The sequence below is a fragment of the Hyperolius riggenbachi genome, chromosome 12 (genome assembly GCF_040937935.1).
Source record: "Hyperolius riggenbachi isolate aHypRig1 chromosome 12, aHypRig1.pri, whole genome shotgun sequence".
NCBI lineage: Eukaryota > Metazoa > Chordata > Amphibia > Anura > Hyperoliidae > Hyperolius > Hyperolius riggenbachi.
Window position 1 is genome coordinate 188887345 of NC_090657.1, and position 27326 is coordinate 188914670.

At 51.6% G+C, this 27326-nt stretch overlaps 1 protein-coding gene across 3 annotated transcripts in view; it reads right to left on the reverse strand.

The window, feature by feature from the left end:
* Nucleotides 1-463: 463 nt before the first annotated feature.
* The window catches only part of KCNK1 (potassium two pore domain channel subfamily K member 1), a 138937-nt gene continuing 112074 nt past the window's right edge, over nt 464-27326 (reverse strand). For all 3 annotated transcript variants that reach the window (XM_068261922.1, XM_068261923.1, XM_068261924.1), the window contains 2 exons: nt 17185-17580; nt 464-2010 (listed from right to left, as the gene is read on the reverse strand). In XM_068261922.1, the coding sequence (XP_068118023.1) occupies nt 1742-2010; nt 17185-17580 (665 nt within the window). In that variant the 3' untranslated portion in view covers nt 464-1741. The remainder of the gene's footprint in view (nt 2011-17184; nt 17581-27326) is intronic.

Consider the following 27326-nt stretch of genomic DNA (forward strand, 5'->3'; position numbering starts at 1 on the left):
GCTTTTCTCACTTCAATCCTCAGTTTTAAGACTAACCACCTCTCCTATTGCCTAACACTAACCCACCCCCTCCCGGCGCCCAAGTGACTGAACTACAAATCACTGTACAAGCTACTAATAACCGATCTGCTAGTTTAACTATTTTCTACATCGTATCCAATTAGATAGCTAATATGCAGCGCATCATGTGCTCAAATCAGCGCCTCTGTGCCCGAAAACCGATAATTTGTATTGCCGGACGCTTGCCAAACCTGGCGCCCACATTAACCCTGTTGGATTTTGCTAAAAGTGCATTTATTCTTTTTAAATAAATCTTTTTTTTTTTTTTATGTGTGCTTAATTAAAAAAAATGTCAGTTGCTTATAAAATGTTTTGAATCTTTAGCTGCAATACGCTGGAAGACCTCTGTGATTTAGTAGATTGTTATTGATCATGTGATTTAATCATTTCCCCCCCCCCCCCCCCCCGTTTACCTTCTTTCCCTCGCAAATAAATAATAATTAAATTAAAAATGTTGCATAGTTTAAAAATCCGTGGAAGGAGGAGATTTCCCTTGACCTGTACCGAGGTGTGCGCGTGTGCATGCGTCAGCTGCGATGGCCAACGAGATACCAATAATCCTGGGCTCGTGCCAATTTCACGTCAAATTAGGCGGGGCTTGGAAACAGACCAATCAAACGCTGCTGCTTCTGCATCTGTAAACTTGATTTAAAATTTGAATGGTTTCGGAAAGATTAGCATTTCATCGACCATCCTTAGTAGTCAGGCTCTTAGGCTACGTTCACAGTGTGCGTTGCGTTCCCTGTAAAATCAGGAACATAAGAAGAATCGCAGTGTGTGAGATCCGCGTATTGCGTTTCACACAGTGAAGCATACAGATCATGTTACGTCACGGCGCAAAGCCCCACTGTGAACGGGGCCTCAGATTTATACAGGAAGGAAGTTCTAATGAAGTCAAGTCAAACATCCAGAGGCATGGATATCTAGGCAGAGGCGTAGCTAGGGTTTTCAGAACTCAGGGACCAAGACAGTTTCTGCGCCCACCCCGTTGACAGCAAAAAAATAAAAATGGGCGTGGCCACAGATCAAAATGTGGGCGTAGTCATGGATAGAGCAAAATGTACAAATGAGGTTTAGATAGCTAGATGTGCCCCACATCAGAGCACTCACCGGCTATAACGTTCCAGCGATGACGTCATCTCTCTTCAGCAGTGCCCCCAGCATACTCTCCTTGGTAACAGTGGCGTCATGTGACAATACATGTCTCTATTACCAAGGAGAGGACGCTGGGTGTGCTGCAGAGAAGAGATGACGCCGTAATTGGAACGTTGTAGCCGATGAGTCTGCTGCTGTTACTTTTACACATCTGTGCTCCTCTGCAAAGGGAGGAGTCAAGTAGAGAAGCTTGGGCACTTTGGGCAGCTAGCGAGCCGCCTCTCACATACATAAGGGTGTGGTGTCCGCACTAAGTGCCCTCATGGTTCTGCACCCAGGGACACGTTCCCCCTTACCCTCCCCTAGCTACGCCTCTGTATCTGTGCAGTAAACAGTCTCATCAGGAATCTACATTATATTCCTTTCTAGAGAGTCAGGATAGTTTCCTATGTTTTTTAAAATTCTCTGAGGGCCTATCACAAGCCCCCTGGAGAAAGCAGCTTAGGTTCTCCAGGTGTTGCTGGACATGATGATGCTTATAAGTGTTACGTAGATTATAGAAGAGTCTCAGACAACAAGCCCTGTTCTATTGGTCGCTGTTTATCGAGCCATCGGTGTAGTTGATGACTGGTTGGCGAGCCACAAAGGGCTCATCGAGTTTCTGGTCCTCCTTTAAAGATGCCACCTGGTCTGTGATAGAGGAGAAGGCCAGCTGGTCGTGTTCCATGATGTTCTCCTGGTCCGCATCTTTGGTCTTCTTTACATAGAAGAGTTTACGGAATCTCTTCATTCCCTGCAGTTCACAGAACGACTCCAGGACCACCAGCATGGCCACCAGGCCAATCAGCAAGTAGCCTAATGAAAGCAATGAAAAAAAACAACAACATAGGCAAAAGATATTGTGATGAAGAGTATCAATATCTCATGTACAAAAAGAAAAAAGCCGTCTGTATGGAGATGGTCAGAATAAAGTATCACAAATATACTCTCTCTCATGAATAGAACAATGTATACATCTTTATTAAACAGGAACATATCCCATAAAAACAATTAAAAACAACAGCTGGCAGGGCTCAGTGGCTCAAATGATCGAGTAGATCGAGTAGATGTATATAAATAATATATGTCACATATAATCACCCTGAAACGTAGGGTAGCAAGTACTAAACAGTCATATCCATCAATATTGCTACATCAATGAAGACACGCCGGTATAGTATGACCAATAGAGAGCTATAGATGCACATATATCTGCTGAGGGAAACCCCACTCAGACCAAAAGAGATGTAGAATGAGGATTCCCGAGAGTAGAGAAATAATGTTAGCTTACCACAAACGTCCTGAGTGTAGCCGCTGGCCGTGCTGCCCCTCACATGTACCGCAACTGACCATTGCTTCTTCAGAGAACTGCGACTGCCTCGGGGGATACTTACAAATGTCCTGAGTGTAGCCGGTGGCTGTGCCGCCCCTCACATGTGCCGCAACTGACCATTGCTTCTTCAGAGAACTGCGCCTGCCCCTGGGGGATACTTACAAATGTCCTGAGTGTAGCCGCTGGCCGTGCCGCCCCTCACATGTACCGCAACTGACCATTGCTTCTTCAGAGAACTGCGCCTGCCCCTGGGGGATACTTACAAACGTCCTGAGTGTAGCCGCTGGCCGTCCCGCCCCTCACATGTACCGCAACTGACCATTGCTTCTTCAGAGAACTGCGCCTGCCCCTGGGGGATACTTACAAACGTCCTGAGTGTAGCCACTGGCCGTGCCGCCCCTCACATGTACTGCAACTGACCATTGCTTCTTCAGAGAACTGCGACTGCCCCTGGGGGATACTTACAAACGTCCTGAGTGTAGCCGCTGGCCGTGCCGCCCCTCACATGTACCACAACTGATCATTGCTTCTTCAGAGAACTGCGACTGCCCCTGGGGGATACTTACAAATGTCCTGAGTGTAGCCGCTGGCCGTGCTGCCCCTCACATGTACCGCAACTGACCATTGCTTCTTCAGAGAACTGCGACTGCCCCTGGGGGATACTTACAAATGTCCTGAGTGTAGCCGCTGGCCGTGCCGCCCCTCACATGTACCGCAACTGACCATTGCTTCTTCAGAGAACTGCGACTGCCTCGGGGGATACTTACAAATGTCCTGAGTGTAGCCGGTGGCTGTGCCGCCCCTCACATGTGCCGCAACTGACCATTGCTTCTTCAGAGAACTGCGCCTGCCCCTGGGGGATACTTACAAACGTCCTGAGTGTAGCTGCTGGCCGTGCCGCCCCTCACATGTGCCGCAACTGACCATTGCTTCTTCAGAGAACTGCGCCTGCCCCTGGGGGATACTTACAAATGTCCTGAGTGTAGCCGCTGGCCGTGCCGCCCCTCACATGTACCGCAACTGACCATTGCTTCTTCAGAGAACTGCGCCTGCCCCTGGGGGATACTTACAAACGTCCTGAGTGTAGCCGCTGGCCGTGCCGCCCCTCACATGTACCGCAACTGACCATTGCTTCTTCAGAGAACTGCGCCTGCCCCTGGGGGATACTTACAAACGTCCTGAGTGTAGCCACTGGCCGTGCCGCCCCTCACATGTACTGCAACTGACCATTGCTTCTTCAGAGAACTGCGCCTGCCCCTGGGGGATACTTACAAATGTCCTGAGTGTAGCCGCTGGCCGTGCCGCCCCTCACATGTACCGCAACTGACCATTGCTTCTTCAGAGAACTGCGCCTGCCCCTGGGGGATACTTACAAACGTCCTGAGTGTAGCCGCTGGCCGTGCCGCCCCTCACATGTACCGCAACTGACCATTGCTTCTTCAGAGAACTGCGCCTGCCCCTGGGGGATACTTAAAAACGTCCTGAGTGTAGCCACTGGCCGTGCCGCCCCTCACATGTACTGCAACTGACCATTGCTTCTTCAGAGAACTGCGACTGCCCCTGGGGGATACTTACAAACGTCCTGAGTGTAGCCGCTGGCCGTGCCGCCCCTCACATGTACCACAACTGATCATTGCTTCTTCAGAGAACTGCGACTGCCCCTGGGGGATACTTACAAATGTCCTGAGTGTAGCCGCTGGCCGTGCTGCCCCTCACATGTACCGCAACTGACCATTGCTTCTTCAGAGAACTGCGACTGCCCCTGGGGGATACTTACAAATGTCCTGAGTGTAGCCGCTGGCCGTGCCGCCCCTCACATGTACCGCAACTGACCATTGCTTCTTCAGAGAACTGCGACTGCCTCGGGGGATACTTACAAATGTCCTGAGTGTAGCCGGTGGCTGTGCCGCCCCTCACATGTGCCTCAACTGACCATTGCTTCTTCAGAGAACTGCGCCTGCCCCTGGGGGATACTTACAAATGTCCTGAGTGTAGCCGCTGGCCGTGCCGCCCCTCACATGTACCGCAACTGACCATTGCTTCTTCAGAGAACTGCGCCTGCCCCTGGGGGATACTTACAAACGTCCTGAGTGTAGCCACTGGCCGTGCCGCCCCTCACATGTACTGCAACTGACCATTGCTTCTTCAGAGAACTGCGACTGCCCCTGGGGGATACTTACAAACGTCCTGAGTGTAGCCGCTGGCCGTGCCGCCCCTCACATGTACCACAACTGACCATTGCTTCTTCAGAGAACTGCGCCTGCCCCTGGGGGATACTTACAAATGTCCTGAGTGTAGCCGCTGGCCGTGCTGCCCCTCACATGTACCGCAACTGACCATTGCTTCTTCAGAGAACTGCGACTGCCCCTGGGGGATACTTACAAATGTCCTGAGTGTAGCCGCTGGCCGTGCCGCCCCTCACATGTACCGCAACTGACCATTGCTTCTTCAGAGAACTGCGACTGCCTCGGGGGATACTTACAAATGTCCTGAGTGTAGCCGGTGGCTGTGCCGCCCCTCACATGTGCCGCAACTGACCATTGCTTCTTCAGAGAACTGCGCCTGCCCCTGGGGGATACTTACAAACGTCCTGAGTGTAGCCGCTGGCCGTGCCGCCCCTCACATGTACCGCAACTGACCATTGCTTCTTCAGAGAACTGCGCCTGCCCCTGGGGGATACTTACAAACGTCCTGAGTGTAGCCGCTGGCCGTGCCGCCCCTCACATGTACTGCAACTGACCATTGCTTCTTCAGAGAACTGCGACTGCCCCTGGGGGATACTTACAAACGTCCTGAGTGTAGCCACTGGCCGTGCCGCCCCTCACATGTACCGCAACTGACCGTTGCTTCTTCAGAGAACTGCGACTGCCCCTGGGGGATACTTACAAACGTCCTGAGAGTAGCCGCTGGCCGTGCTGCCCCTCACATGTACCGCAACTGACCATTGCTTCTTCAGAGAACTGCGCCTGCCCCTGGGGGATACTTACAAATGTCCTGAGTGTAGCCGCTGGCCGTGCCGCCCCTCACATGTACCGCAACTGACCATTGCTTCTTCAGAGAACTGCGCCTGCCCCTGAGGGATACTTACAAATGTCCTGAGTGTAGCCGCTGGCCGTGCCGCCCCTCACATGTACCGCAACTGACCATTGCTTCTTCAGAGAACTGCGACTGCCCCTGGGGGATACTTACAAAAGTCCTGAGTGTAGCCGCTGGCCGTGCCGCCCCTCACATGTACCGCAACTGACCATTGCTTCTTCAGAGAACTGCGCCTGCCCCTGGGAGATACTTACAAATGTCCTGAGTGTAGCCGCTGGCCGTGCCGCCCCTCACATGTACCGCAACTGACCATTGCTTCTTCAGAGAACTGCGCCTACCCCTGGGGGATACTTACAAATGTCCTGAGTGTAGCCGCTGGCCGTGCCGCCCCTCACATGTACCGCAACTGACCATTGCTTCTTCAGAGAACTGCGCCTGCCCCTGGGGGATACTTACAAATGTCCTGAGTGTAGCCGCTGGCCGTGCCGCCCCTCACATGTACCGCAACTGACCATTGCTTCTTCAGAGAACTGCGACTGCCCCTGGGGGATACTTACAAATGTCCTGAGTGTAGCTGCTGGCCGTGCCACCCCCCACATGTACCACAACTGACCATTGCTTCTTCAGAGAACTGCGACTGCCCCTGGGGGATACTTACAAACGTCCTGAGTGTAGCCACTGGCCGTGCCGCCCCCCACATGTACCACAACTGACCATTGCTTCTTCAGAGAACTGCGACTGCCCCTGGGGGATACTTACAAATGTCCTGAGTGTAGCCGCTGGCCGTGCCGCCCCTCACATGTACCGCAACTGACCATTGCTTCTTCAGAGAACTGCGACTGCCCCTGGGGGATACTTACAAATGTCCTGAGTGTAGCCGCTGGCCGTGCTGCCCCTCACATGTACCGCAACTGACCATTGCTTCTTCAGAGAACTGCGACTGCCCCTGGGGGATACTTACAAACGTCCTGAGTGTAGCCACTGGCCGTGCCGCCCCTCACATGTACTGCAACTGACCATTGCTTCTTCAGAGAACTGCGACTGCCCCTGGGGGATACTTACAAACGTCCTGAGTGTAGCCGCTGGCCGTGCCGCCCCTCACATGTACCACAACTGACCATTGCTTCTTCAGAGAACTGCGCCTGCCCCTGGGGGATACTTACAAATGTCCTGAGTGTAGCCGCTGGCCGTGCTGCCCCTCACATGTACCGCAACTGACCATTGCTTCTTCAGAGAACTGCGACTGCCCCTGGGGGATACTTGCAAATGTCCTGAGTGTAGCCGCTGGCCGTGCCGCCCCTCACATGTACCGCAACTGACCATTGCTTCTTCAGAGAACTGCGACTGCCTCGGGGGATACTTACAAATGTCCTGAGTGTAGCCGGTGGCTGTGCCGCCCCTCACATGTGCCGCAACTGACCATTGCTTCTTCAGAGAACTGCGACTGCCCCTGGGGGATACTTACAAACGTCCTGAGTGTAGCCGCTGGCCGTGCCGCCCCTCACATGTACCGCAACTGACCATTGCTTCTTCAGAGAACTGCGCCTGCCCCTGGGGGATACTTACAAATGTCCTGAGTGTAGCCGCTGGCCGTGCCGCCCCTCACATGTACCGCAACTGACCATTGCTTCTTCAGAGAACTGCGCCTGCCCCTGGGGGATACTTACAAACGTCCTGAGTGTAGCCGCTGGCCGTGCCGCCCCTCACATGTACTGCAACTGACCATTGCTTCTTCAGAGAACTGCGACTGCCCCTGGGGGATACTTACAAACGTCCTGAGTGTAGCCACTGGCCGTGCCGCCCCTCACATGTACCGCAACTGACCGTTGCTTCTTCAGAGAACTGCGACTGCCCCTGGGGGATACTTACAAACGTCCTGAGAGTAGCCGCTGGCCGTGCTGCCCCTCACATGTACCGCAACTGACCATTGCTTCTTCAGAGAACTGCACCTGCCCCTGGGGGATACTTACAAACGTCCTGAGTGTAGCCGCTGGCCGTGCCGCCCCTCACATGTACCGCAACTGACCATTGCTTCTTCAGAGAACTGCGCCTGCCCCTGGGGGATACTTACAAATGTCCTGAGTGTAGCCGCTGGCCGTGCCGCCCCTCACATGTACCGCAACTGACCATTGCTTCTTCAGAGAACTGCGACTGCCCCTGGGGGATACTTACAAACGTCCTGAGTGTAGCCGCTGGCCGTGCCGCCCCTCACATGTACCGCAACTGACCATTGCTTCTTCAGAGAACTGCGCCTGCCCCTGGGGGATACTTACAAATGTCCTGAGTGTAGCCGCTGGCCGTGCCGCCCCTCACATGTACCGCAACTGACCATTGCTTCTTCAGAGAACTGCGACTGCCCCTGGGGGATACTTACAAACGTCCTGAGTGTAGCCGCTGGCCGTGCCGCCCCTCACATGTACCGCAACTGACCATTGCTTCTTCAGAGAACTGCGCCTGCCCCTGGGAGATACTTACAAATGTCCTGAGTGTAGCCGCTGGCCGTGCCGCCCCTCACATGTACCGCAACTGACCATTGCTTCTTCAGAGAACTGCGCCTGCCCCTGGGGGATACTTACAAATGTCCTGAGTGTAGCCGCTGGCCGTGCCGCCCCTCACATGTACCGCAACTGACCATTGCTTCTTCAGAGAACTGCGCCTGCCCCTGGGGGATACTTACAAATGTCCTGAGTGTAGCCGCTGGCCGTGCCGCCCCTCACATGTACCGCAACTGACCATTGCTTCTTCAGAGAACTGCGACTGCCCCTGGGGGATACTTACAAATGTCCTGAGTGTAGCTGCTGGCCGTGCCACCCCCCACATGTACCACAACTGACCATTGCTTCTTCAGAGAACTGCGACTGCCCCTGGGGGATACTTACAAACGTCCTGAGTGTAGCCACTGGCCGTGCCGCCCCCCACATGTACCACAACTGACCATTGCTTCTTCAGAGAACTGCGACTGCCCCTGGGGGATACTTACAAATGTCCTGAGTGTAGCCGCTGGCCGTGCCGCCCCTCACATGTACCGCAACTGACCATTGCTTCTTCAGAGAACTGCGACTGCCCCTGGGGGATACTTACAAATGTCCTGAGTGTAGCCGGTGGCCGTGCCGCCCCTCACATGTACCGCAACTGACCATTGCTTCTTCAGAGAACTGCGCCTGCCCCTGGGGGATACTTACAAATGTCCTGAGTGTAGCCGCTGGCCGTGCCGCCCCTCTCATGTACCGCAACTGACCATTGCTTCTTCAGAGAACTGCGCCTGCCCCTGGGGGATACTTACAAATGTCCTGAGTGTAGCCGCTGGCCGTGCCACCCCTCACATGTAACGCAACTGACCATTGCTTCTTCAGAGAACTGCGACTGCCCCTGGGGGATACTTACAAATGTCCTGAGTGTAGCCGCTGGCCGTGCCGCCCCTCGCATGTACCGCAATCCTCTGAAGAAGCAACGGTCAGTTGTGATACATGTGAGGGGCGACACGGCCAGCGAATACACTCAGGATGTTTGCAAGTATCTCCCAAGGGCAGGCGCAGTAGTGGCCTTCCGATCAGGCTCAGGCCGAAATAGCCGAGCACTGTTCGGGCCCAATCGGGCTTGGCTATTTCTGCCTGAGCCTGATCGGAAAGCCGCTACTGGACCTGTGAGGAGTCGAGGGAAGGTAAATACTGTAGGCGTCACTGTGCCACAACCAACACCTAATCAGTTGTGGTTTTGGGGGCTGCCAGCGCTGGATCCCTTCTACTGAGGAGGATGGGGGATCCAGAGGCTTCCCCTTCCTGAGCTAAGTACCCCCCAGGGGGTTATTTTTCTTGCAGATTCTCTTTAACTGCATTCAGACAATGCTAATTGAAGTCTATGCCCTTTTTGAGGGCTGATATCCTTTCTAGGAAGTAGATTTCACTCACCGCTGCCATGCTGCTCCCGCCGCTTCCGCCAATCGCGCTGCTCTCGCCACAGCGGGATAACGGCAGAAGTGTGTAAGGCAGCCGGTCAGCAGTAGATTTCATTGGCTCCTGACCCTGTGAGCCACTCTTATTGGCTCACAGTGATCACAGGGTCAGGAACCAATGAAATTGGCTCCTGACAGGTTCACAGAGCGGTGCCGTCATATCGATTCGACAGCAGGGCGAGTGGGCTGGGGTAGCGGGTGAATGGCGGTAGCGGCAATTCTGTGTGCCGTGACGTCGGAGAGCCCCGGTCTGTGGTGCCAGAGGTCTCAGGTCCTTAAAGGGCCAGAAACCGCCGGTACTGAAGTGGTTAACTTTGATTGGCCCAGAGCTTTTGTACTCTCCGCACAGCTCCTGTGGGTCAGGGCCCTGACACTTCTGTTGAGAATTGAGGAATACCTGCGTGTGTAGCGCTCTGAGAAGATTTCTAGTCACTTGTGACTGAAGTGGTAACACTGTGTAGTGTGTATGAAGTGACTGCATTGGTTGTTGGCTCAGACCGCTGAGCTGTGACATCATTGCTGGATGCCGGCAGGGAAATGACTAAACAGTGGAATCTGTTGCACAAACACGGCCCTGACTGATCTCTCTGTGTAAATATTGCTGCAAATTGTTTTATCAACTGTACGACAATTGCAGAACTTGACACACAGGATACAAAAACACTGCAACCAATCTGCCATTAGTGACACCGCCGCCGGCTTCAGGGTTTCAAAACCTAAATTCTATACTGGTGCAGAAAGATCAAAACTGAGATGAACTTGGTGTCAGGCAGGGGGAGAGAGAACACTCCTAAAGCAATGTGAGGATCAATATTACAGGATACAATGTACACAGTTTTTAAGATGTATATGCTGTTGTATATGCTGTTGGATTTCTGCCCAGCCCAGCCCATCTATGACTGCAGATAAAGTACACTTAAAAGGAACCAAAACTGAGAAGGATATGGATTTTTCCTTTTAAAATAATACCTGTTACCTGGCTCTCCTGCTGATCCTGTGTCTCTAATACTTTTAGCCACAGCCCCTCAACAAGCATGCAGATCAGGTGCTCTGACTGAAGTCAGACTGGATTTGCTGCATGCTTGTTTCTGGTCTGTGATTCAGCCACTACTGCAGCCAAAGAGATCAGCAGGGCTGCCAGGCAACTGGTATTGTTTACAAGGAAACTGGAGCGTAACCATAGACCCTGCAAGGGATGCAGCTGCAGGGGGGCCCAGGAGCAGCAGGGGGGCCTCGTGGGGGGAGAAGTTTCTTTTTCCTGTCCTGAAAGACTGACAAGGGAACAGAGAGAAAAAGCTTTCTGCTCTCTGCACAATTGTTTTAAGACTGCATCTGCTCAGCCTCTGATAAGGAATTAGAAAAAGTTCTGTAGACAAAGATTTGTAGACAGTCCATACTAAGTAGGCAGCAGGCCCTTGTGTACAGCCCCCAGCCCCCAACCTCTCTACCCCTTCCCAAGTGCTCTGTACTGTAGTGATGCTGGAGAAGTCTGCAGAGCCAGTTCTGCTCCATCAGAGATGGACAGAGTGAGTGTAATAAGCGGAGGCTGGTAGAACACTCGTCTGTTGGTTTTCTGTATGCGTTCTCTGCACACAATGTGTGTCTGTAGGTGTGAGAACATACACGTTTTATCACAGAAACTACTGTAATTGATAGAGAAAATGCCTGCAGTGCTTCACTGTCCGTTTTTATTTGCATGGGGAAAACCAGGGCTGTGGAGTCGGAGTTGGAGTCGAGGAGTCGGTGATTTCACAAACTGAGGAGTTGGAGTCGGGAGTCAGAGTCGGATGATTTTGTGCAAAATCCACAGCCCTGGTAAGTATTAGGGGGCAGATCGATCGAAATCGATCAACCAATCGATTGATTGCAAATTGATTGCCCAATCGATTGATTTGCGGCCGATTTCGATCGATTTCAATCGATCTGACATGTTGGAAAAATTTGGCTTATCTCTGGAGATGGCTTATCATTTTGCATTGGACCTAATGGGAATCTGATGGCAACAAAATGCCATCAGATCGATTTTCAATAGATTTCATACTGAAATCTATTGGAACTCTGTTCCTAGTAAAAAATGTTTTTAAACACATCAGATAGATCAAAAAATCTACTGATGATCTATCTGCTGCTAATCTAACGAGTGTATGGCCACCTTTAAGCTGGCCATACACTGGCCCGATTTCTCGCCGATCGACAGCAGATTTGATCACTGGGATCGAATCTGCTGTCAAATAGTTTGCGCTAAACGCACCCGACCGATTGATTTCCTCCTGATATTAATCGGTCCGTCGATCACGCCGTGCGGGAAATTACCGTCGATCGCCCGTGGGTAGGGAGCGCGCCTCTTGCGGCGTACGATTCGGGGCCTTTTGACGCAGGTATACATTACCTGAGGCTGGCTCCCGGGCATCCCGTCCGTCACTGCTCCCGTCATGTGGCACCTCCGGCATCCTCGTATAACTTCCGCTGTGACAGCGGAAGTACAAATAGAGGGTGGATGCCAGAGCCAGAGGTGCCACATGACGGGGACATCACGCCGGGAGCCAGCCTCAGGTAATGTATGCCGGGGGGGGGGGGGGGGGACAGGCGCGAGCGGCGGCTCCACAGATTGTGATCGGTTTCAGGCTCAAATAGATTCACAATCTGTTTACAGTAAAGGCAGCCATACGATCCTTATCCAGGGCCCCCAACCGCCCCGTTTTCGGCGGGACGGTCCCGATCGAGGCACCAGCCCGGGATGCGGCATGGATGGCCGCCGCCCGCAGCCATTACACTTCTCCCTCCCTCCTAATATGCCCCCCAGTGTCCCCTTTCCCCCAGCAGAGTAAAATGGGCAGCGGAGCGGGCAGTTTACCACTGCCTCTCCGCTGCGTACCGGGATCTCATCTGATCTTCCTGCTTCCTGTGACGTCACAGGAAGCGAGAAAACCAGAGGAGATCCTGGTACGCAGCGGAGAGGCAGTGGTAAGACTTACTGCCCGCTCCGCTGCCCATTTTACTCTGCGGGGGGGAAGGGGACACTGGGGGGCATATTAGGAGGGAGGAAGAAGTGTAATGGCGGCGGCCATCCATGCCGCATCCCGGGCTGGTGCCTCGATCGGTTCCCCCCCCCCCCCTCTCTCTGCCCACCCACGGCCACCCTCACCCTCCTCCCCACCCACTGGCACCCTCACTCCCTTTCGGGAGTAAATAACATTGTTTTACAAAAAAACTTGGGGGGGGGGGGGTGACTAGGGGGTTGGGGGTGTGGCCAGGGGTGTGGCCTAAGTGTCCCGTTTTCTCCCCTGAAAATGTTGGGAGGTATGCTTATCTGATCAGATTCGATCTGATGGCAAATCGACCAGTGTATGGCTACCTTTAGACTAAGGCAGAGCCGGGACAAGGTCCTCCAGCACCCAAGGCTGAGACACCAAAGTGCGCCCCTCCGTCCCTCCCACCCCAGCCATCACACACTGCTTGCTGTTAGACTAAGAGGTGCCACAGGGCCCACAACCTTCCCAACACCTTAACCTCCCTGGCGGTAAGCCCGTGCAAAAAAAAAAAAATTATGCAAATCGGCCCAGCGGGCATAATTTTTTTTTGCTGCACGCAGCTAGCACTTTGCTAGCTGCGTGCAGTGCCCGATCGCCGCCGCTACCCGCCGATCCGCCGCTATACGCGTCGCCGCAGCCGCCCCCCCCCCCCAGACCCCGTGCGCTGCCTGGCCAATCAGTGCCAGGCAGCGCCGTGGGGTGGATCGGAGTCCCCTTTGACGTCACGACGTCGATGACGTCATCCCGCCCCGTCGCCATGGCGACGGGGGAAGCCCTCCAGGAGATCCCGTTCTTTGAACGGGATCTCCTGATCTCTGATCGCCAGCGGCGATCGGAGGGGCTGGGGGGATGCCGATGAGCAGCGGCTATCATGTAGCGAGACCTCGTCTCGCTACATGAAATTTTTTTTTTAAAAAAAACGTATTTGCTGCCCCCTGGCGGATTTTGCCAAACCGCCAGGAGGGTTAATCTCTAGTTATATGGCTTGCAGTCACTGCTATGTATCCCCTTTTCCTATTTCTTTCTGCTTCAAACACAATTAGGGCCCTTTTCCACCAGCGCTGGCTGAATCGCAAAAACGCAAACCGCTAGCGATTTTACAATCGCTACGGTTTGCTTTTTAACATAGGAATCGCGGTAGGTAATTTCCACTACCGCGATTCGTTTTTTACTTGATCGCGATCGCGCCGCGGAGCGACTTTTGCCGCGATTTTGCTATGCAGTGCATAGCATAGCAAAAACGCGGCCGCGAACGTCGGGGAATCGGCGGTAATTGCGATTCAGCAATCGCTAGCGTTCAGCGTGAACGCTAGCGATTGCTAGTGGAAAAGGGCCCTTAGGAATGACAGCTGAATGAATTCTGCGCCCCCTCCTACACTGCGCCCTGAGGCTGGAGCCTCTCCAGCCTATGCCTCGGCCCGGCCCTGGACTAAGGAGTCGGAGTCAGAGCCATTTTGGGTATCCGGAGTCGGTGGTTTCATAAACTGAGGAGTCGCAGTCGGAGTTGGAGTCTGAATGTGTTTTCCCCAGGGCTGTAGAGTCGGTACAAAAATCTTCCAAGTGTGCACTAGCCAATTACATTGGTTCACAGTTTACCTTTGCAGTTGGGGGAGGGGGCTGGGGCCCCTTCCAAAGTTTTGCATGTGGGCCTAGTGATTTCTAGTTACGCCCCTGCAAGGAAACATCCATATCCCTGTCAGTTTTTAATAAACCAAACTCTCCTAGCTCAGACTGCTTAGGGACAATCTCCATAGTTACAGACAACTTAAGCCACAAATACCCTTACTGACAAACTGTGGTGAAAGTTATATGAAGGCTGCCATATTTATTTCCTTTTAAGCAATACCAGTTGCCTGGCAGTCCTGCTGATCCTCTGCCTCTAATACTTTTAGTCATAGACCCTGAACAAGCATGCAGCAAATCAGGTGTCTGACATTATTGTCATATCTGACAAAATTAGCTGCATACTTGTTTCTGGTGTGATTCAGACACTACTGCATCCAAATATATCAGCAGGGCTGCCAGGCAACTGGTATTGTTTAAAAGGAAACAAATATTGTAGCCTCCATATTCCTCTTACCTCGGGTTTACTTTAAGACTCGCGCACACACACGATCAAAGTCGTCTGAGCCAGGCCTATTATGACCGCCTCAACTTATAGTCATCTTGCTGTGGGCAGCGCAGGACGGCAGCATGGGAGCGATCCGAGCGGATGGGGCTGGAGCAAGCCCCAGGTATGTATAAAATCTTTTTAATTTTCAGCTCTGGTACACTTTAACTACCTAACGACCGTGTCACGCCAATTGGCATCAAGTCCTGGAGCTGTGGTTTCCCAGGGAACGGCCGCGTGCATGCGCGATCGTTCCCTGCCAGTTCACGGAGTGGAGCTCTGTGATAAGCCTGCTAGCCGGCAATCGCGGCTAGCAGGCTGTTTGTAAACAAAAGGGGAAACAAATCCCCTTTGTTTACACCCGTACAGCGCTTCGGTCTCCGGCAGCGCTGTACGAGATCGGCGATCCCCGGCCTCTGATTGGCCAGGGATCGCCGTCCTCTCATAGCCTGATGCCTATGAGAGGCGGAACAGGACGGATCGCCGTTCTGTTCAAATTCAGTGAACGGAGCGGAGGAGGGAGGGTATACAGGCTGCAAAAAAAAAAAAAAAAACACTGCTGCACAGCCCAGCTGGGCTGTGCAGGAGGTCGAAAAGCCTGCACAGCCCAGTGCAACAAAAAACAGCCTGGTCGTTAGGGGGGGGTTTGACACTGCGATCCTCAAGCGGTTAAAGTAAACCAGAGATCAAAAGAAGTAAAGAATCGATACTTACCTGTGGCTTCCTCCAGCCTCATAAGCTCGCCTGAGTGCCTCGCCATCCTCCCGCGGTCTGCCGTTCAGCCACAATCAGCCCTGGTAACTGGTTCAGTTGCGTCAGTCTGGGTCTACTGCGCATGCGCGGGAGTTCCGTGCATGCGCAGAAGACCCAGACTGGACCCGACTGAGCCTATTGTCGGGGCTGATCACGGTTGAACGGCAGATCGCAGGAGGATGGCGAGGGACTCAGGCGAGCTTATGGGACTGGAGGAAGCCACAGGTAAGTATTGATTTTTTACTTCTTTTGATCTCTGGTACACTTTAAAGGGACAATTGCCTGGCTGCAGTCCTGCTGATCCTTTCGGTGGCAGAGGTATCTAAATCACACACCTGGGACAAGCATGTAGCTCATATGGCCAGACTTTTAGGCCCCTTTCACACTAGCAGGGTAAACCTGTGTTGCTGCAAGGGGCTGCAAAAGTAATGAAAGTCTATGGAGACTGTCACACTTATTGCAGTCCCTTGGAAGTATCTGAGCCGACGTAAGGGCAACAGCGTATTACCGCAAGCACCAGGCTTACTGCACAGTGTTTGAGGTAATGTAAGTCTATGGGAGACACACGTAGCGTAAACGAAGCAGCACAGTGCGCCAGGGCACGCATGCACGGGCCGACGGGAATGCTCTTAACGTACTTCCTGCCCAGCAAGAAGTACATCACTGAGCGGGGGTTGTTGTTGTGCATAAGACTCTGTTGGCGCACTCTGCTGCAGGGTCATATGTTTGTCATTTTCTGCGTTCAGGAGTCAGGACCGGTTCTCTCATGAAGCAAGGTAAAACAATGCATGAGGTGCAGAGATTTCAAGGGCAGCATTTTTGTACTGTGTGTACCTTCCTGAGGAGGAATGGAGTGGCTGAGGGTGAGCAGTGTGTTTGTCACAGACTCACAGCCAGCCAGTGTGCTATTGTGCTGAGCTGCATCATGTCATGTGAGAACATTAAATGAAGCAAAGTAAATTCTCGGGTGCTGTGCGATCATTCCAAATGGGGGGATGGGGGAGCAGCCTGTTTGCCTCAGGCAGCAAAAATTCTAGGACCAGTCCTGTTTGTGTTGCAGTGGGATGCAGCAGAATCATTGTATCCCCACCGCAATGCAAAAAATAGGCGTAAAACCGGCCTTAAAGAGAACCTAAGGTGGGTTTTAAGAATGCTATTAGGACACAGAGGCTGTTTGTGCATACTATCACCAGCCTCTGTTACTATACCGTGCCCCCCCCAAAAAAACCACCATGCTAGCGACATGCAGCGTGTCGCTATCAGGCTGTTTACATCCAGGCTGTCATTTACAGCCACTCCCCCGCCTCCTCTATATCGCCGCTCCCCGCCTGCGTCCCTTACCTCCAATCAGCTTACAGAGGTGGAAGGGACGCAGGCGGGGAGCGGCGCTTTAGAGAAGGCGGGGGAGCGGCGGAGAATGATAGCCTGGATGTAAACAGCTTGCTAGCGACACGCTGCATGTCGATGGCATGGCACTTTTTTTTGGGGGGGAGGGAGGGGGGAGCAGAGAGCAGGGGGGAGCCTGGGGGGGCACGGTATAGTAACAGAGGCTGGTGATAGTATGCACAACCAGCCTCTGTGTCCTAATAGCATTCTTAAAACCCACCTCGGGTTCTCTTTAAGGGTACTTGAACTGACATGTGGCATGATGAGGTGAACATGTGTATGTACTGTGCCTTTCCTGCATAGAACTGTGCTTGTAACCGGAGACACATTTAAAGTTAGGTGAACAGTAGATCATAGAAACCAGCAGAGGTTTGGGGGAAAGACTCACCGGTGATGCCGAATTTGTAGAGTTCCCGATACCTCTGATTGTAGCCCTCGCCGGGGACGTAGTCGCCCAGTCCGATGGTGCTGAGCGAGATGAAGCAGAAGTAGAAGGACTCCAGGAAGTTCCAGTCCTCCTCCAGGACAGAGAAGGCGGCGGCCGGGATGAAGAAGAAGCAGGTGACCACCAGGAAGCCCAGGAGCACGGTGTGGACCACGGACACGATGTGTTTGGGGAATCCCCAGCGAAGGTGGATGAAGAGGATCGGCCGGTGGGTCACATAGATGATGATCCTCTGGACCAGCGCTGTGAACAGGAGGAGGGTGAACGGAATCCCAATAACAGAATACAAGATACAGAAGGTCTTTCCTCCATCTGACAGGGGAACCGTGTGTCCATAACCTGGAATCATACAAGAACACTAGTCAGAGTATGAACATTGCGGGGCCACCAGTGACCTCAGCTACATGAAGGGCGAAGAGGAGCACGGTTGGGTGTGGCCATGCACCGCAGTGTGGGTGTGGTCATGGGTGGAGCAAAATTTACATGAACTTAACAGCGGTCTAAGTAGGCTTGCCCAGCAAAATGTTGGATGAAGCCCCCCTTTCCATAAATACAAAAGAAAATGCAGCATATCACATAAATAGGCAGTGAGCTCTAGCGTCTGATTAATTCTCAGACACCAGGGAGAGAAGCCCAGAAGATAAACCTCAATGTCTACTGGCTACTTTATAAAGTTCCTTGGTGTCCGATTACTCCCCTCCAACTCCTATACATTTCCCTGGTGTCTAGTGGTCCTCCTCCCTCCCCTATACAGTTATCTGGTGTCTAGTGGACAGATCCTTGGTGTCTAGTGGCCCCCACCCTCCCCTATACATTTCCCTGGTGTCTAGTGGTCCTCCTCCCTCCCCTATACAGTTATCTGGTGTCTAGTGGTCCAACCTCCCATACACAGATCCTTGGTGTCCAGTGGCCCTCACCCTCCCCTATACATTTCCCTGGTGTCTAGTGGTCCTCCTCCCTCCCCTATGCAGTTATCTGGTGTCTAGTGGTCCTCCTTCCCATACACAGATCCTTGGTGTCTAGTGGCCCCCACCCTCCCCTATACATTTCCCTGGTGTCTAGTGGTCCTCCTCCCTCCCCTATACAGTTATCTGGTGTCTAGTGGTCCAACCTCCCATACACAGATCCTTGGTGTCCAGTGGCCCTCACCCTCCCCTATACATTTCCCTGGTGTCTAGTGGTCCTCCCCCCCCCCCCCCCTATACAGTTATCTGGTGTCTAGTGGTCCAACCTCCCATACACAGATCCTTGGTGTCCAGTGGCCCTCACCCTCCCCTATACATTTCCCTGGTGTCTAGTGGTCCTCCTCCCTCCCCTATGCAGTTATCTGGTGTCTAGTGGTCCTCCTTCCCATACACAGATCCTTGGTGTCTAGTGGCCCCCACCCTCCCCTATACATTTCCCTGGTGTCTAGTGGTCCTCCTCCCTCCCCTATACAGTTATCTGGTGTCTAGTGGTCCAACCTCCCATACACAGATCCTTGGTGTCCAGTGGCCCTCACCCTCCCCTATACATTTCCCTGGGGTCTAGTGGTCCTCCTCCCCCCCCCTATACAGTTATCTGGTGTCTAGTGGTCCAACCTCCCATACACAGATCCTTGGTGTCCAGTGGCCCTCACCTCCCCTATACATTTCCCTGGTGTCTAGTGGTCCTCCTCCCTCCCCTATACAGTTATCTGGTGTCTAGTGGTCCTCCCTCCCATACACAGATCCCTGGTGTCTAGTGGCCCCCACCCTCCTCTATACAGCTCCCTAGTGTTTAGTGCTTTCCCCCTTCCTTCCCCTTATGGCTTCCCTGGTGGTCTAAGGATTCACCTCCAATATAGCTTCCCTGGTGGTCTAGAATGAGCCAAACATAATGCAAAGTGGAGTAACCCCTTGAGGGCCAAATTTAATGGCTCTGAGGGCCAGATGTATGATACAGATATAGAACGTCTTCTGCAGCGCTTTACAGAGTACATAGTCACACAGTACATAGGACAACAGTACAATCAACGCTAAATCAGTCAAATCATCGATCGGGCATGCTTGTTGGGGCATCGATTTTAATCTGATTCAATGAAAATATTGGACCATATGGTCGATCGGGCCACAACACCGCTAGATACAGTATATGGGCACCTTAACATAAGATATCTCCTCCACGCTAGAACTACCGATGACTTGCTTTTTGATTCTTTTTCTCATTCTAAAGAAGACGCCAGTATAGTGCTGTATTATTTGCCTAAAGAGGCTGGCAGTAACTGGCATTCCTCTGTCAGCCGCTCCGCACAGCTCTGCAGGAGAATGCCAGGCTTGCCTTGTTCTGGAGAGGACAAGATGAGTGTGATGGGGGTCACAGCATTGTGACAGTCAGCATTGTGCTGGAGGCTGGCAGAGGTCACCTCATTGCATGGGGTGCCACCAACACTGACGTCACACAGACTGGTGTCGCTGGCATCACGTGTGGGGTACATCTGCTGCACAGGAAGAACGGGGGCCGCCAAGGTGAGCCTGGACTGCATATCCTGAGTATCCTAAAGCTGCAGTAAGCAACATGGTTCACTGACACAGCAGAATGCAGCGAATTATTCACACTACCCACTTTATCAGTTTTCCTGGTTTCAACATCACAAATACTTCCTGGCTGTTTATTGATATGTAGCCCCGCCCTCCCATGCTCCGACTGTTTAGCTATGCATAATTCCCCTCCCAGAGCATTCTGGGAGACCGGGTATATTTTCTACTGGCTTTGGAACTCTCAGTAAACAAACATTCCACAGTGATGAACCTGACAGGACTAAAGATGTCGCCACCAGTGATAAATGTCAGAATGTAAATCAGGGAGAGGAAAGATTTTACAATGAGCAAACACTGACTAAATGATTTATACATTAATATTGTAAAACGAAATAAAAGCAATTTTATTCATGGAGTTATTTGCACTACAGTCCCTCTTGAAAGTCCTCTGCAGCCCTGCGGTCATTCATGAAAATAGTATCATTTGTGACAGAAAAAAAAAACATTCCTAGAAATGCCGCTTAGTTAAAGCGGACCTGAACTCAGAACTTCCTCTCTGCTCTAAAAGATAAGCAACAGCATAATAACCTTTACAGAAAAACATTACTTTCTTACAGCTGATTCAAATCCTGCAAGAAATCTGCAGTGTGCCTACTTCCTGCTTTCATGGAAGCGGACATAGGGTTAACATCCTGTGTTTACAAATTAGCTGCTCTGTTGTGGCAGAGGAGATTCCTGAGCTGACGCAGCTAAGAAAGCAAATTACATTTGTGATTAGTCACAGATGAGGGGGAATTAGACAGGCTAAACTCTCTAAATACACACAGGGTGCATTTCTCTATGCCTTCCTTCTGTCCTGTGCAAGAGTTCAGGTCCACTTCAAATATGTGACGCCCCTCATCTGTTAGCTAGGCTGCTGGAGACTAGAGCTTCATACACATGTAGGAGGACTGTCCCCGACCAGGATTGGGACTCAAGCCCCCAGGTGACAGTTTAGGGCGGAATCTGTATAGAGGTGTCACCAGGTTGCTGGCTAGCTGCACATCCTGATGCTATACAGGTGGGAGAAGGAGCAACGGCGCAGTGCATGATAGAGCAGCACAGAGTGGGTGGGGCGAGTAGAAAACCAACGCCCGTGGTCAGCGCTCAGCAAGGCAAGTCATGCTAGGTGGAAACATGTTACAGCCTTCTCCAGGGTCATATCAGGACATAATGAGGATTACAGAAGAGTTAGTAAACTGACATTTGTGTGACAGCAGTGAGGGAAGCTTGCTGTCTGCTGGTGTTCGAAGTGAGTCACATAATCAGCTAAGCAGCTAATTGAAATAGAGTGGGCATGAACTGCACCTCAGAACGCAGAAGCTGATTGGTTAGTTGTTTTCAGAAATGACAGGATGATGGACAGGTTATTCCTTTGCAAACTGTACAGTGGCTGCTGATTGTAACATGTGCACTGTGATGGGACTCATGTGGTGTTGGTTCCTTTCCTCCTGGTAGTAACAGTAAAGGCCAGAGCACATGTGCGCACTTCTGTGCATCTTCCAGCAATACATCAATGTGACAGACTGATACACATGTCTGAAAAATAAACAGAAGCGCGCTAGTGTGCTCAGGCCCTCAGGTATATTTGTGTAGGCAGACGTTTGAAAGCGTACATCGTAATAACGAACGCTTGTTACTCTGAAAAAGAGAAGCAGAGCTGGGCACAGTACAGGAAGTGTGCTCACAGCAGACACGCGGCAAGAGGAAACACTGTGACATCACAGATCCAGGTGCCAGTGACAGACTGCTGCCCAAAAACTCCAAGCCATATAGAAATACCCCATTACAATACTGAACTGTCTGTTATTATATGTAGTATGATCCCATTCTTAAAGGACCTCGGATGTTCTTTAAAGGCCCATACACACGCCTGAGGTGGACGATAACCACCACATCAGCCGATAATCAGGCGTGAGTACGGTAGCACCCAACCAGCGAGCGATCAGCCGGGCAGATCTCCTTCCCCCCCCAGTGACGCCGATCCCACGTTAATCCCATTGTTCCCGACGCTCCCTCACCTGCTGCATGACCTCCCTCCGCCCCGCCCCCTCAAAGGCAACACAGCACGTCGTTAGCTACACAGTGGGCACATGTGTGCAGCCCGGCACAGCGATGTCACCCTAGGGGCTCAGGTCCTGATCCTCTACAGGTGATATCCATCAAAGGTGTGTGTGCACCTTTAGGCATACCCAATGGGAGCACACGAAAGTCGTGCTACTTTGCGATTTGCTTGTGATTTCCCTAGGAGTCATGGAGCCCCACCCCCTCATCTCCTAAAAATCGATCATACAAGTAACCTGGCGCAACACACAGGAAACCACATTTTTAAACTGCTGCAAATCACGATATTTGCATTGGAAAAGGGTTTGGAATTGTGCACTTCGGAAGGCAAGTGCATCTGTCCTGCGCAGGTGTGAGCGTGGACTCAAGCGTTCGCAGTGCGAATCTGCTTATCTTCGGAAGTACACTGGGAGACTGGGACGTGACTAGTTCCAAAGGCAAAGAAAGGACCAAAAGCTATTTAACCTAGCAAGTTAAACAGCTTCCACCAAGGACACCGCAGGAACAATGGGAGAGTGGTATCCAAAGCCTTTCCTCTACATGGTACCTCTACAAGGTATGTATGGGACCGGCCCTACCATGAAGCTGACTGAATCACATGACTCAAGACAGCAAACTGTAGGGGGCGGCATCAGCTCTACACTGAGCCAGTCTTTCAGTCTTTCACTCTGCTCTGATGCTTCTGCCTGACTCAGAGCTTGCCTGCTGTGAGTCTGTATGTGCTGGCCCCGCCTTTAATTAACCAGCAGTCTCCGCCCCCTTAAGGACCAGAGATTGCAGAACACCTTCGAATAACGACGAATTGCCGCACATACACCGCCGCATGTTGGGAACCTGGGCCACCCACTCTGCCGTCTCTATGACGGAAGAGTTCCTGTGAGCCAGTCAGGAGCCGCTTTCATTGGCTCCTGGCCTTGCCTATCAATGTAAGCCAACGGGAGCTGCTTAGGTTGATAAACAGGGTCAGGAACCAATGAAATCGGCTCCTAACCCACTCACAGGGCTCTGCTGTTATAAAGACGGCAAAGTGAGTGAGCTGCGGATGGGAGATAGTGGCGAGATCGTCGGAAGCGACGAAAGCGGCAAGAACACGCGGCGTCGGTGGATTGAAATCTACGCCCTGGCAGCCAGATAGCCATCAAAACAGGCCATAGATTTCAACCAGTAAGGTCCTTAATTAGTTAATATTCACTGCCCTCTGCTAGTTATTCCAGGGGAAGGGGAAAGGGGGCATATCCTCACAAGTTGGCTTCAGGCATCAAAAGTCTAGAACCTGCCCTGGGTGTGTATCATACCTGAAGGGAGCTTTTCACTAAGGCTAGGTGCACACTTAAAACCCTGCGTTTTTGCCGGTAATGGAAGTCGATAGGCCACAGGAATAAATGCATATCAAAAATGCATATGCGTTTTTGATGCGTGCATTTTCTAAAAATGCTGGTTTTGTTACATAATCTTCAGAAAATGCAGCAAAAACGCACATAATGAAAATCAATAGAAATGCAATGGTTTGTGTTTTCCATGAGTTTTGGTAAAAAAAAAAAAAAAATTTGTGATGTATTTCCGCTTCCTGTTGTGTTCCTAGTGATTTGCATAAAACGCAAAAGAAAAGTGCATGAAAAACGCATACAAAACGCATATGCGTTTTATATATGTAAACCGCAAACACATTAAAACGCATGCAAAACGCATCTGCGGAAAAAAAAACAGAAAAGTAGCAAAAACGCAGTAAAAACACAGCAAAAGCGCACACAACACAAAATGAAAATGAGATAAAACGCAGCCTTTCATGTTATGTCATGTTATGTGTGCACCTACCCTCATACATATATGTAAACCATGTTATACTGTATAGTCCTCTACAGCAATGAGGTCACCTGCTCAGTTCAGCAGCTTGTTACTGGAATGCATGATCCTGCACTGAGTAAGAGCGGGGTGTTTCTTTAGCTCGGCTGTGACGTGTGAAGGGCAATGCTGGACGGTAACAGCCAATAAGGTGGAGCAGAGGTCACATGTTATTGATCTCAGGGATGGTCTATCTCCGTCACTGCCCTATGATCCTTCCTCCTCTGTGCTGCAGGGTTAAAGTCTACAGAGACTGTTTGCTTATCATGCTCTATAAAGTAGCTGTGCATACCAATACATTGTTCCATTATCCAGCCTGGAACAGATCTGTATCCAGTAAGATCTGGACTTTGCACACGCACTAGATGGTTCTCTGCAGATGCAGCCGGTTGGCGCCATCTCTATCGAAAATCCAGCATGTGTGAGGCAGCCCCCGACCTTCCTCGTTCCATCGGCAAGAGATCCAGCGAGATCATCTTGTTTGAGCATCGGTCCAAGGCCCTTGTTCTCCTCCTTACTCCTCCCATTCCGTCCTGTGCTGCACCGTGGTCCCGTCTCCATAGCAACACTAGACTAGAGACACGTCTGTACAGAGCTCGCCCCGAACTGTAGCCCATGGGTCGGAGTCACCATCCATGCGGGACTAAGATATGCAATCCATCCAACTCTGGCCATAAGCTTATCTATGACTTCTAATAACGTATTAACAGTGGTCTATACTCGCCTATGGAGAGGGAGGCTCTGGATCCCATAGAGCCTGGTTCTCTTTATGTCCCCTCACTCTAGTGAAGTTCTTTGACCACCTTGGTTAAATGTCTACAGCCTTCGTCGGGCAGGCTTTGGAAGTACTTGTGTCCCTCTGAAGATCAGCGGATCCGTTCTACACACACGCGAGTCCAGGCTCACACATGCACAGTACAGATGCACCACCTGTCTTTGGAAGTTATCAGGGATGCAAACACTGTACTTCCTAAGACTGCAGAAGAGTCCCGAGGCACTGTACTTTACAGGAACATCGCAGGAATGAGGTCATGGAGAAAGGACCGGGAAGGCCCTTCAAGAGTCCGCCTCAACACACGACTCCCAGCGCTAAGCTAGCGGAAGACCTAAACAGATTCTACTGTAGGTTCGAAGACAACCAAGCAAATGTACCCCAAGACCAGGTGCCACCTGCCGAGACCTCCCCTGTTCACACTAGCCCAGGCCCCCCTGCCACGCTGAGTGTGGCAGAGACCGAGGTACTGAGACAACTCAAGTTACTCAACCCCAGGAAAGCATCGGGCCCGGACGGCGTGTCCAACCTCTGCCTAAAAACCTGTGCGGACCAACTGGCCCCAGTCCTTTCCTCCCTGTTCTCACAATCTCTAAAAGAACACAGGGTTCCCTCCTGCCTAAAGACCTCCACGATCATCCCCATCCCAAAGAAACCAGGTGCCACTGACCTAAACAACTTCAGACCTGTCGCACTAACATCAAATATCATGAAGGTCTTCGAGAGGCTGGTTCTTTCCCACCTGAAAAAGACCACAAGGGATTTGATGGACCCATACCAGTTTGCCTACAGGGCCAACAGGTCTGTGGAGGATGCCATCAACATCAGCCTGGAGCACATTCTGAGCCATCTAGACAGACCAAACACCTATGTCAGGATCCTCCTCTTGGACTTCAGCTCTGCCTTCAATACCATTAGCCCTGACATCCTCTGTGACAGGCTAGCCCTCCTCAATGTGCATCCCAGCCTCTGTGGCTGGCTGAAGGACTTTCTAAAAAACAGGACTCAGGCAGTCAAACTTGGCACCTTCTCCTCGCAGATACGAGTCACTAATACGGGTGCCCCCCAGGGTTGTGTCCTGTCCCCTATGCTATTCTCGCTGTACACGAACTTCTGCACCTCAACAAACAACTCGGTCCAGGTCATCAAGTTTGCGGACGACACCACCATCCTTGGCCTTATAGACGGGAGTGACGAACGAGCCTATCGCCAACAGATTGAGAATATCTGCAACTGGTGCAAGGCAAACAAGCTGGTTCTGAACACAGCTAAAACCGCAGAACTGATCATCGACTTCAGAAAAGGCCACCCCGCACTCCCTCCAGTCCTCATCGAAGGCATGGAGGTTGCCAGGGTCCTGCACGCACGTTTCCTAGGCACCACCATATCCAGTGACCTAAGGTGGGAGGAAAATGCCACAATTATCCAGAAGAAGGCCCAGCAAAGACTGTTTTTCCTACGTCAGCTGAAAAAGTTTGGAATGTCGCAAGATCTTATGAGCTGCTTCTACTCTGCTGCCATTGAGTCAATACTTTGCTCTTCCATCATCGTATGGTATGCAGGGGCCTCTGCGAACGTCAGGTACAGATTACAAAGGGTTATTAAGTCTGTGGAAAGGATCATCGGTACTCCCCTCCCACCACTCAACCTCCTCTACTGCTCTAGACTGCGCTCAAGGGCCGCTAGGATAGCAAGAGACCCCACTCACCCTGGCAACTGCTACTTCAATCTCCTCCCCTTAGGTCGCCGCTACAGGTCCTTACCCACCAGGACAACAAGACACAGGAACACTTTCTTCCCCCAAGCAATTGATCTCCTCAACCGTCCCTCCCAACCACACTCCCTTGCTCCAGCGCTCACACCTGGGTAGTCACTCGCCGACGTTACATCTCCTTACGTGGTCTTGACTTACTAAGTACTCTATTGTCTTCCGGTACTACTATTGCCTATCTGTTAGCCTACATTACTGTATATCTTGTCTTGTGTACTACTTGAGCTTGTATGTGCTAAAAATAATTCCAGGTACAAACCCCTGTACTTGGCCATTAAACTTGATTCTGATTCTGATTCTGATTCTGATGATCAAGAGCTTTCCCTCTTGGTAGGTGAGTATCTCACTCATTTTTTCAGACTGCTTTAGTATTGTTTTAAAGAGAATCTGAAGTCATTTTTTAAAAAAATACAAAAAACAGATACTCACCTAAGGAACGGGAGCGCTCTGGGACCTATATAGTGTTTCTGTTCCTCGTACGGCACATTCCACCGCTGGCTCCTCCGTTAGTAGTCTCAGACTGATGGGTCGGAGATTGCTCTCTGCCGCTGCGGGAGGCTTCGGAAATCTTTGGGAGCTCCCGAAGATGGACTGCTCAGTACTGCGCATGTGCGAGCACGTTCTCTCGCCTGCATGTGCAGTGCTCTTGGGAACAGCGCACTTAGGCTCCCAAAGACTTCCAAGGCCTCCCACAGAAAGGGATTGGAACAGGGATCCAGCGCTGGAAGACGGGGACCGTGAAAGGAGCAGTAAGGCTCATTAGGACCCAGCCTTCCCTTAGGTAGGTATCATTTTTTTTTATGACTTCAGACTCTCTTTAAAGCAAACCTGTGAGTAGTGATGGTCATGTCTAGGAGATCTCATGGAGAAGCATGTGATTAGTTTGGTCAGGTAATAGATATGTAAGGCCCGGTTCACATTTGCATTAAAAAGCGGACCGTAAGCGGAACGGATACTGCACAAATGGAACGGATGTAATGTTAACCTATGAAACCATTCACATGCGTCCATCGTACAAATCCATTGCATACGTTACGCTGAACTTTGCTGAAGCACCAACATTTCCGGACCTCGCTGAGCCGAGGCGTGTTCTTCATTG